General features: G+C 36.7%; 1 protein-coding gene across 20 annotated transcripts in view; it reads left to right on the top strand.

The window, feature by feature from the left end:
- The window catches only part of xpnpep2 (X-prolyl aminopeptidase (aminopeptidase P) 2, membrane-bound), an 87,817-nt gene that overhangs the window by 66,742 nt on the left and 9,011 nt on the right, over window positions 1-12,064 (top strand). For 16 of the 20 annotated variants that reach the window (XM_058797165.1, XM_058797161.1, XM_058797167.1 and 13 more), the window contains 4 exons: window positions 10,534-10,601; window positions 11,044-11,154; window positions 11,668-11,731; window positions 11,872-11,976. In XM_058797165.1, the coding sequence (XP_058653148.1) occupies window positions 10,534-10,601; window positions 11,044-11,154; window positions 11,668-11,731; window positions 11,872-11,976 (348 nt within the window). Of the gene's footprint in view, window positions 1-7,615; window positions 7,767-7,837; window positions 8,016-9,156; window positions 9,969-10,533; window positions 10,602-11,043; window positions 11,155-11,667; window positions 11,732-11,871; window positions 11,977-12,064 lie in introns of those variants that run through there. The other 4 variants (XM_058797181.1, XM_058797176.1, XM_058797177.1 and 1 more) reach the window with 4 other exon arrangements.

Below are 12,064 nucleotides of genomic sequence, written 5' to 3'. Positions count from 1 at the left end.
TTTAAAAATTCACAAAAATCTAACCTTTCATTGGATAATAAGAATTTAAAATGGGGGGAAATATCATTATGAAATAAATGTTTTTCTCAAATACACGTTGGACACAATTATTGGCGCCCCTAGAAATTCTTATGAGTAAAATATCTCTGAAGTATATTCCCATTCATATTCACAATTTTGAGCACTCCAGGGTGATTATGAACATGAAATTATCCAGCCATGGCTTCCTGTTTCACAGAAATATAAATAGGTGTGAAAACAAAGACCAAATTCCCAAGAATCACAGCTGGAGAATTGCAGAAAATAGTTAAGTCTCGGTGTCAGAAAACCTTAAAAAAAAATTGTCAAACAGCACCTACATCACCACATGTTGTTTGGGAGGGTTTCAAGAAAAATTCTCCTCACTCATCCAAAAACAAACTCCAGCATATTCAGTTATCAGACACGACTGGAACTTCAAATGGGACTGGCTTCTATGGTCAGATGAAACTAAAAAATTAGCTTTTTAGCAGCAAAGACTCAAGATGGGTTTGGTGAACACAGGGATAAAAAGCACCCCATGTGTACAATGACATATACTGCTGTATTTTTGATGTTGTGGGCCTATATTTCTGCTGGAGGTCCTGGACATCTTGTTTAGACACATGGCATCATGGATTCTATCATATACCAACAGATAAAAAAATCAATAAGTGACTGACTCTGTTAGAAATCTTATAATGGGCCATGTTTGGATCTTCCAACCGTACAATAATCCAAACACAAACCTCAAAAACAACACAAAACCAAGCGTTAATTGTGTCCAATGTGTATTTGAGAAAAACATTTATTTCATAATGATATTTCCCCCCATTTTAAATTCTTATTATCCAATGAAAGGTTAGATGTTTGTGATTTTTTTTTTTTTTTTTAATAAAAGATCAAAAGGATTAACAATGCAGATTCATTTTCACAGCCTTCTTTGATCATATTTACCAAGGGTGCCGATATTTTTGCCCATGACTGTATATATACTGTATATATAAAAAGTAGTTGTGACTTCATCAACCCCGTTACATCAATCTTCAACCTCGTTACCCAAATTATTGATAATAAGAAAAAATGTCAAATAAAATTTTTCCTTTAATTTTGGGCATAAATTTGTATATTATTTAATCTCAAACTAGTTGGCCCATACTGAGTGACAGCTTCATTTAGTCTGTTTTGGCAACCCTGTTACCCATTCCTGCATACTGTATTGCTTTTAAAATTGTTTATTTGGTGTTTTTGTTTGGTTACGGGGTTGTGAATATCGCAAACTTAAAAGCAACAATATTAAATTTTAATTTATTTAATTTGACTTGCTGCCAAGATTGATATTTTTTGTACCTCCTTTCACTGTTTTTATTTTTGTTTTCCTTGTTTTAGGCCCTACTTTTTACCCTATTCACAGACAGTGCCTGCATTTGTTTAAACAGAATTCAGGCGCCATATTCTCTTTCTTTTGAGGAGCACTGAGCTCAGCGCTCTCTGTTATTCAAAACTAGAGCACTTCCACATACCTTCATTAATTCTGAGGAGTAGACGCACAGTGGGGTCTCTTCCTCTGGTGCGAGCAGCATGGGGTGCGTTTGAGTGTGGCGTGTGAGACTCTGTGTGTGTGTGTGTGTGTATTAGTACAGCTCTAGTCCTGCACCCCGGAGACCACCCGCTGATTATGTAAAACTCCTCCGCCTTTGAGTGTCTAAGCACAGCCGAGAGGGAAGTTCAACATCCATCTCTCCTGACCCTGTCTGACCCGTCTAATCCCACCGTTTCTCAGGTTCTGATTACACAGATCAGGGACCAGCATCGGGATCGAACACCAACCCCAATCATCAGTCACTCTGACTGGCATCTGACAGCTCCCATGGCCTCCTGGAACCTTCTCTACACCCGCAGATATCAGATAGATTAATGGGTGGATCTAATGACAGAATAAATGTATGATTCGCTTAATTAGATTCTAATATGTCAGTAAGCATAGCGTATATAATTTGCTTGACTTGTCAATGAGAACACTCTGATGACATGCGTCCAGTTTCATGATCCGTTCCATGTGTTGTCTTACGTTCTTGTCTCTTTTCAGCAGAATCTGGTGTATTGCAGCCCATGATGATTTCAACTTTCATTACTTCCCTTTGTAGCTCTGAAAAACTGTATACTGTATGATACATTGTATATTGCAAAAACATTCAGAGAGCATTTCGGTCACAGTGACGAAATATTTCCTCGCAATGTTTGGCGTTGGATGTTAAAAGCTAACTTCAAACATGCTGCAAATTTTACAGAACTTCCACCTGTTTTTAATCTGGCATACTTAGCGAAGTTTGCAGCAATTACCATTTAGAAAGAGAAATTTCTGCTTGTCCATGCCAAAAACACAGTAATCGATCTAATCTAAAGGGAAATCGCCGTGTTCACAGTCTGTGACTTTGGGACCTAAAATTGTCTGTGTTGACAGAAGGGGCTCTGTAGTGCAATGGGTTCTGTTTCCTCTGCTCAGAGACTGTGGACTAAAGTTGTGGTACAGATTATTACGTGACCCAGCTCACAACCTTCTGAGGCTTCATACTGTATATGCTACTCCTGAAGGATTTCCTCCGCGCACTTAACATTGTTTCTGTAGGCACGTTCTTTTCCTCTATCTTTCTTTCTCTCCTTTTCATTTGACACCGCATAACATATTTCAAGGGGAAAACACATGCTGTGTGTCCTTGGTCTCTACTAGCGTTGATATCTATGATTTACGTACCAGCACCTCTAGGCATTTGACAGTAACTACTGTAGTCACATCATAGATAATGATTGACTGCATTAGACTTACAGTGAGCAGGTGAGGGACACAGTCAGCATCATGGGAAACAATTTGAAGAGCAAAACACTAAACAGTACTGAGATACTGTATTTACACTTTCTATAGGAAATATGGTGTTTTAATGGTTGCTAGGGCATATCTAGGTGGTTTCTTACTGATCCAAGTAAAAATATCTTGCCCTCAAGTCTCTACCCTGCATTAAAAATGTATTTTTAAAGTTTATGGGTTTTGACTGTTTTGATTTGACTGATTGACTTTAGTTGGTTTATCTTTGCAGCCAAAGATAACCCCTTCCAGCCAAAATTGTCCAAAACAATTTAAAACCAGACAACTAAAAGCCTCTGTGTTCTGTTTTGCTTTGTTTGTTGCTTTGCTGTGCTTTGTTGTTTGTTTGTTTTTGTTTTTGTTTTTTTGCTTTGTTGGTTTTGGGGGTTTTTGTTTGTTTGTTTGGTTTTGTTTTTCTTTTGTTGCTTTGCTTTGTTGTTTTGTTTATTTGCTTTGCTTTGTTGTTTTTTTGTTTTGTTTTTTGTTGCTTTGCTTTGTTGTTTTTTGTTACTTTGCTTTCCTTTGCTTTGTTGTTTCGTTGCTTTGCAAAATCCACTATATATAACAGCATAGATCTTTTGGTATGGATTGACTCGCATGTTGGTACCTGACACAATATCATATGACTGTGCTGCATTACCTGAGTCACAGATTACAGTGTGTACAGATGGAAATGTAGTGTGTGACTGCACTGGGCTGCTCTCAAAACTGATCTAAGATCAATGATCTGTAGATGTGAGTGTGAGGCCGTCTGGGCTCTGTTGCTCTATGTCAGTGAAGGTATTGCTTGTGGCTCCCTGTGCTGCTCCACATTACCAGGGAACGGTTGCCAGGGCTACCATTTATTAATATCTATCTATAACTTTGAGCACTGTGCTCATTTGAGCAAATAATGAAGACAGCCACTGGTTTCAGGGGAGGGTTCGCTGGCATGTGAACGCACAAATCTACATACTTAATGTGCTCAGGACATAATTGAGTCTGTGTGTTTACAAGCTTGTAAAGAAGGGTGCAATTGAATAAAATATTGCATAAAGTATGTGCAATCGCATATGTTTGTGTTTATGTAAATAAGCAGCAATAGGAAATTGTCAACTAGGCAAATTAAATCTGGTTGGCAAAAAAGTACTGAGGCATGTTAGTATATATGTGAATGTATAATTTATTTGACTCTAGCTTCTTATTGATTTTATATATTTCCTGTCTTTAACTGCTTACATTATTTGAATCAGTGATGTATTCATGTCACTGTAATTCATTTATTCCAAGTTGCATTGCAACTAAAAATGTTAAGAGATTTTGAATATTCATGTTTCTGCTCTGATTCAGCTATGTTTAAGGGTTAAATATAATTGTAAATAATATAATCAGTGGCATTTATGCTGTATAATATTTCCCTCTATATCAAGTTAGGACCACTACAGCCAGAAAAAAAACTAATGGCGCAACCCTGCCCCCTGCTGGTTGATTAGTAACACTTGCGAGGACAAGGATCTCACATTGGATATACATTGTGTAACAAACAGTGTCTGTCTTTAATCTTATTTAAATTTACTCCGATGATGTCCCTGATGATGGAGCTCTGAAATGTTTGGCCTGTGGTTTTATCTTATCGCCACTGATTGTGGGTTCTTGTGTTAATTAGTAACAGCCTTTTGCTGGGTTTTATGGTTTGTTAAAGTATGTTTATGTTGTTATTGGTGTGTGATGTCACTGAAAGAGGAAATCTATTACAGAGGAAGAGTTTTTACCTTTTGATAAAAGATTATGAAATCCAACAGTTGATTTTAAAATGCAAAGATGAATAATTCAAAATAAGACCAGCAATGTTTACAAAGTAAAAAACGCCAATTTTTGATTTCATGTTGACATTGTTTTCATATTGAGAAACTTTCTGAATACTTGAATGTAGAGATTTTGTATTAATAATCTGCTTTTATGAATACAACATATCTCAGCAAGGAGGTAAATCTCCTCCTAGTCTGCAAATGACACTGTTGCTATGCAGTAATGAGTCTGGTGGCAGAGGAACGGCCAGACGTGCATCTCAGCTGTTCACTGGGATCTGACTGTGGCACAGTGATTATCTCTGTCTAGACAATTGTCTTCATATAACAATCAAGTGATATATGCAGTAGTATTTAATTTATCTGAGCTTCTTGTTTATTAGAGATGAACTCAAAGTTGTTTTCTGTTGGATTGTTTGAAATCAAAGTGATAATGTTGGTCAAAATGGGCCAAAAAGTACACAGTAAACTCAGGGATGTCATTTAAAGCAAAGTCAAAATTCAAATTACGTCATTACTTAGTCACAATCATGTTATTCTAAACCTGTAGAACATTTATTCTGAGGTAAAACACAACTGAGAATGCTCAAGTAAATGAGGGATGGATTTTATCCAAATCTGAAGCCTTATGATACCAGACCAAAATTTTAGTTATTTGGAGAAAATCATGCCATCCACTGCAGCTCTTGTGTATATTTAAATATGACATGTCAAGACATGTTGGACCTAGTTGACCCAAACATCATTGGTTCTCAGAAAACTTTCAAAGTGACCACATGTAGGGGAGCGCAGGGTGAGTTGAGCCAGTTTTTACTTACAGTGTGTTTAAAGTGATTACATGAAAATAATGGGTCCAACTTGAATATGTACATACATTTCAGAGTGTGGTGCATCCTTGGGTTAATTACTTTATATATAAAATAAACTGCTTTCAAAATATGGCTTTCCATAAAAAAGAAATTTAAAAAAAAAGGTCTTTTCGCTCAAGTTGCCCCCAGTGAGGGGTAAATTAAGCCAAGGGAGAGGGTAAGTTGAGCCACATAAATGTAAACTGTGACATTGATTATGCTGAAGTAAAATCAAACATTTTCACCTTAAGCTGTATCAAAGGAAGAGAATTTCAATAAAAAAATGATTCTTAAGATCTATGTGTGAGCCTTGGACTGGCCATTCATCCAGGGTTTTTCTCCACCTGTGGCTCAAGATGCTGGGTTACGATCCAGCTCCCTGCAACCCTAATAAGGACAAAGAGGTTTGGACAATCGAATGGATGGATGGATGACTTTTTAACCCTCTGGGGTCTGAGGGTGTTTTGGGGCCCCGGAGAAGTTTAGACATGCCCTGACATTTGTGCTTTTTTCAGTTGCTTATAAACATTTTAATGGCTAAAGTCTAAAAACACTGTATTCAACACAAACTGGGCTACAATAATATGCGAGCAGCATGTACGTACATGATTGTGTTTTTGAGAAAACAACGTTTATGCGTGGTTAGAAAAAAACTGCAATTTTAAAGTAACTGAAATAAGGCAATAAAACACATACAGAACATTTATTCACAAGACTTTTGAGAACTGGATCTTGTAGCCTAGAATATTTGCTTCAAAATGATCTGAAAATAATCCAACTCACTCATTCAGAGAAAACAATATATTGATTTAAATTTTCTAAGTCACTTTTTGAGTAGAAAGGCTCTATGCGAGGGGGCGTGAACTATCCTGGATAATGCTGTGACTCACACCTGAGAAGACAAAGGCCCGCATAATGAGCTCCATAATGAGCCATTGAGTCAGGTGTGTGACTGAGAGGGAATTGCTACAAGAAAGAATGTGAGGAAAAAAGAAATGTGTATACATATAACTATCACATAAAATAACTTGAGATTCACTTGCGAGTGCAGTTAAACAGTTTATTAGGAACAAACAAACAACAGAAGAGTCAAGACATCGTGGGTGCAATATCCAAAACAGTGGCAGGAAACTGGAACCCAGGAAAACGAGTAAGCAGAAACTGCATGAGAAAACACAAAACAGACGTGAGCAACACAATGAACGGACAAAGACAAAGCAAACATGGTGACAATACATGCACTACCAGTCAAATTATTTAAACAGTAAGATTTGTAATGTTTTTTTGTTTTTGTTTTTAAGAAGTGTCTTCAGCTCACCAAGCCTGCATTTATTTGATCCAAAGTACAGCAAAAACAGTAAATTATATGAATTATAATATATAGGCCTACATATTGTTACTACTCAAAATATATAAAGCACCCCCCCTAAAATTAATAAATAAATTAGTGAGCATGTTGATAGGCTTATCAGGAGCAACTATATTATTACATTAGCAATCACCAATATTACCCACGTGATTTTATAACATAGATGCACACATGCTTTGCATGTATTATCATACAATACAAAAACAACATTTTATAACTGAGAAACTAAATTATTATTGTTAAGCTTATTATAAACACGTTTGAGCAGGTATTTGCAAACAGAGTAGGCTACTTCACAGTAAAGATTGGTCTAAACTTTCTTAGACATTACTTTTATATCATTGTTTATAGAACATATAACTATCCTCAGGTCGTGCAACATTTAAATGCAATGAAAGGTTGCCTATCATATTTCAAAATGTTGCACTCGATTTTACACATTTTATTCTGGAGTTATTTGATCCAAAGTACAGCAAAAACAGTAAATTATATGAATTATAATATATATAGGCCTACATATTGTTACTACTCAAAATATATAAAGCACCCCCTAAAATTGTTTGTTTATAGAACATATAACTATCCTCAGGTCGTGCAACATTTAAATGCAATGAAAGGTTGCCTATCATATTTCAAAATGTTGCACTCGATTTTACACATTTTATTCTGGAGTTATAATTTGGGAAAAGTTCAACTAGTAAATGCGTTAAACTTTGTCACAACAACACATTATCGAATGCCAATAAGAAACATTACTTACTCGGTATAAAATATCTCCTCCTCCGCCGGCTCCAGCTGCGCTCCCGTTCTGTTTGTGAGGTAAACAAAGCGCGTCTACTGGGGGTAAATACAAGGCTTTTTCCTCTCAGCGCGTTTCTGAGGTAAATACAAGGCTTATTTCTCACAGCGTGTTCTTCCAAAACTGAAAAGTATCCGAGATGAACGCGTTGCTGCTTTGTTTAGGGTGGTGTGGGCGTTTACATGCCGCGTGGCTCTCATGGAGGTTTGTAATAACAATAGCGCGAGCAGCGCGTGGGCGTGACCTAATTAGAGATAATGAGACCAGACTGAAAAACTGGACATGTCCTTGGTTTCATACGGATTACTTTATCACAGAATATTTGTTTTCGGTAAGACTTACTTCATTTAACAGTAGACATGTCAAGCTTTCTATTGATATATTTCTCATGTCTCTGTGTGAAGTATTTGCTGAGTTACAGTTCATTATAGTGACGTGTTTCAAAAAGCAGTTCGCGGAGACGGAGAATTGGGTTAATTACTTTATATATAAAATAAACTGCTTTCAAAATATGGCTTTCCATGAAAAAAATGGTCTTTTCGCTCAAGTTGCCCCCAGTGAGGGGTAAATTAAGCCAAGGGAGAGGGTAAGTTGAGCCACATAAATGTAAACTGTGACATTGATTATGCTGAAGTAAAATCAAACATTTTCACCTTAAGTTGTATCAAAGGAAGAGAATTTCAATAAAAAAAATGATTCTTAAGATCTATGTGTGAGCCTTGGACTGGCTATTCATCCAGGGTTTTTCTCCAACTGTGGCTCAAGATGCTGGGTTACGATCCAGCTCCCTGCAACCCTAATAAGGACAAAGAGGTTAACAAAATGTTACAAGTTAAAAGTTAAAAAGATACAAGTTCACAACTTTAAAGGCATTTTAATTATTTAAAAATTTCAGAACACAATAAAGTTCAAATTGAAGGCCAAAAAAAAAAAAGGACTGCAGTTGACCTTACAGAACTGGGCTAATACTCCCACTTAACATTCCACTTATAAATGCTGCAGGGAAATACAATTTCATACAAACTCAAAACAAGTTCAAAACAAAGAACAAAAAAATAAATATAATGAAATATAATGTCAAATTACAGTTATACTTTATAATCATAAGGAGGGGTGAGCCACTGGCTCAACTTACCTCACTCCCACCATTTTAACAAATTTGTATCATCCAGCAGTTTAGAGCTAACATAATGCTAATAGTATAGACTCATATTATAACTTCCATTCAAACATGGGGGTTACAGAAATGTAGTTACCAATTATTCCATGGGCCTCATCTCTCCATCACATGAGTAAAATACATAATTCGTCACATATTTATGGTCATAACACCAATTGTGTTTTAAGGTTGCCTAAAAACAAGGGGTGGCTCAATTTACCCGCAGGCTTAATTCACCCCAGGATAAATCCCCTGGAATCCAGAAAAATAATTTAAAAAATCATGAAGTTTGAGTATGTGGAAGTATGAACTAGATTTTAAATCTGTACTGCAGAATGGAACATTTTAAGTGAATACTGACTTAAATTTGGATCTTCTCATCAGACAAAGCTGCCATTTGCCTTCATATGTCCTGAAATATAGTACTTGAATTGCATGAACTACGTTTATGGTATATTTATTGTGGTTTTAGGTCATTTCGGAGCTTGAAATCATCCACATCCACTTTCATTGTTTAGAGAAGAACATTCAGCCAAACATCTCTTTTTATGTTCCAGTGAAGAGAGAAATATAATGTAACTGCATGAGGATGAGTAATTGATGACAGAGTTTCCATTTTTGGTTGAACTATCTCTTTAAGTGTTTGCACAATAAAACCTTTCTTGCAAAACTTCCTGACATTGAAAGGCAGAGTTGTTATTTGTTAGAAGAGGGCATTGAAGTAGCCTCTACTAGCCTACAGTACATATGTAACAGGAGACATAATTTACTATGCGACCAGCAATTTGTTCGCTATGCCTGGGTAAATGCACTGCACATTAAAGAAGGGCATAGGGAGAGAGAGACACTGTGCTTTTATTACAGTAGTAAAGATTAGAGTCACAGCCAAAGTTCCTCCCCTTCAGCTATTGCACGTGGATCTGGTTAAGACACCTCTGGTAATGCATGTAGTTTCAGAGAGGACATACACACCCTTGTACACACACGCACACACACACACAGACTCACAAGACAGAAACACTCGTGCCCTGCTGTCACACTCTGTGTGTGGACTTGCTTGGAGCAGATGGTCTAAAATGAGCTCCTCAGGCTGGATACTGGCTGTGTGTCTTGTGGTTCTTGAAGGTAACAAAAAAAAATTGTGTATGTGATGGCGATTTAGTCTTGATGGTGTGTTGTAACTATGCGACAATCATGCACTATATGAGTAAGGCTTTCATTAAGGCAACATTTCTGGTCACCATCTGTTGTTGTGTCATGTGTGTTTGGTTTATGTGTGAATTATATTTGCATGTCATTAGCCTAAAAATGAATTCTGCCTTAAAATATCATTTGTTTGCTCACTCTAACCATAAAATGAATCCGTTTACATAAGATTATGTAAGCGACTGTGTGATTACTGTTTTTTTATTCATAAAATGATGATATGTATGGTTTGTTTACTATATTTGGCTTGTTTACATTGTGTCTTTTGAGATTTTATGCATGTTTTTGAGTTGTAGCGCAGCTGTTGGGTTGCTTTTACTGTTTCAGTCATACTGCAATGTGAAAACATTGTCATCTTGAATTATAAAGGCATACTATAAGTTTAACCACAATTTCTGACCTTTGTTCACCACATGTGCTGACAGTGAGTTTAAAACAGTTACTCTGTTGTCCTGCATGTGTCTCTTCTCGTGTGTCATCACAGGAGGCAGATATGCTGTGTGGGCCGAAGAAGGGTCAGGCAGTGAGAGAAATTGTTCGGCAATTCCTCCGGTACTCTATTCTTCTATCCATACTCTGTCTATGTTTTCCTATGTATATCCACACAACTGTTTCAGCCCTATGCTAGAACTCGTCTTTAGCTCTGAGAGCAGTGGAAAGAGAAAATAATAACCCTGTCTCCAGCATACAGGCTTAATCTGGCCTCTCTGCGAGGAGATCTTCTCTTCAGATAAGAACACAGTTTTTAGGTCATGCACACCCCAAATCTGATCCCAGTGAGGTGTGTGTGTTATCTGTGAACTTTCTCTGTCTTGTCCTGCTGCTCACACATTCTTTCTTGCCTTATCAGTTGAAGTCGACTCAAATGTTTTTATATGGGTTGAGTTTTGAATTATGGGTTGAAAAGATTGAGTAAATTCTTTGAATTTGTGATATTTAACATTTGTGGATTGTAGATAACTCGATGAATTCAGAATAATTCTTGTTGCTCCAGTATTTGCCACCAACAGCTGTAAACACGACTCTGAGGCTTCGTGATCTGAGAGCATCCATGATCCCCTTGAACATCTCAGCCTACATCATCCCAGCCACGGATGCTCATCTGGTAACTTCTAAAGACTGTCAGAAATGAACTTTTATATTAAGAGGCAACACTGGTCCCCTGGAATTTATATTTCTCTTCTTTAACTTTTTTTTCCTAACCATAGAAAATCATGAACCGTGCCATACACTGATGTCAAATAAGTCTTAATAAATTCTAATATTTTAATAATTATCAACAAAATAAATATTATTTGTATTGTTGTTATTTGTAGACAAAAACTACATTATTTGTTTTAAATGCACATTCTCTCTTACTGTACGTTTGCAGAGACACCACATGCTAAATCCAAAACTAATTGGCCTAGAATTAGTAATATGAAATATATCAAATGATATATGAGATTAAACATTATTCATCCCTAAATTTTAAATATATGTTATGTTTTTGTCAGTTTTGCAGCCATTTAGTTTATGACCCCCTAAACCTCCTCCTCTCTTTCAATCGTCTTCATTCGCAGACATTACCTTTGTGACAGTAACTGACTGTGGGTTTTTTTTTTTTTTTTTTTGGCAGAGTGAGTACATTGCCCCCAGAGATGCGAGGTTGGCCTGGATGTCTGGCTTCACTGGCTCTGCAGGTGTGTTTCACAGCCAACTGATCATAATATCACCATGCATCATTCTCATTCACATTATGTTTGTCATTTTTTTGGTCCCTGACAAACAGCCCACTCCTGTCTTTTGTTGTATCTAATGAGATTCTGTTCCTAATTTCTAGGAACAGCAGTAATTACTCAAAACAAGGCTGTTTTGTGGACCGATAGCCGCTACTGGATTCAGGCAGAGAGACAAATGGACTGTAACTGGGAGCTACAACGAGATGGTGAGGAGTAAATTATGAGAGTAAAATTAATATTTTAAACTTGTCAAAATGAAGTTGAACATGTGGGTGGATGAATGTCTTAAGACAC

Source organism: Onychostoma macrolepis, chromosome 14 (assembly GCF_012432095.1).
Source record: "Onychostoma macrolepis isolate SWU-2019 chromosome 14, ASM1243209v1, whole genome shotgun sequence".
Lineage (NCBI taxonomy): Eukaryota > Metazoa > Chordata > Actinopteri > Cypriniformes > Cyprinidae > Onychostoma > Onychostoma macrolepis.
The sequence above is the reverse complement of the archived record's forward strand: the minus strand, read 5'-3'. Positions and strand labels throughout refer to the sequence as shown.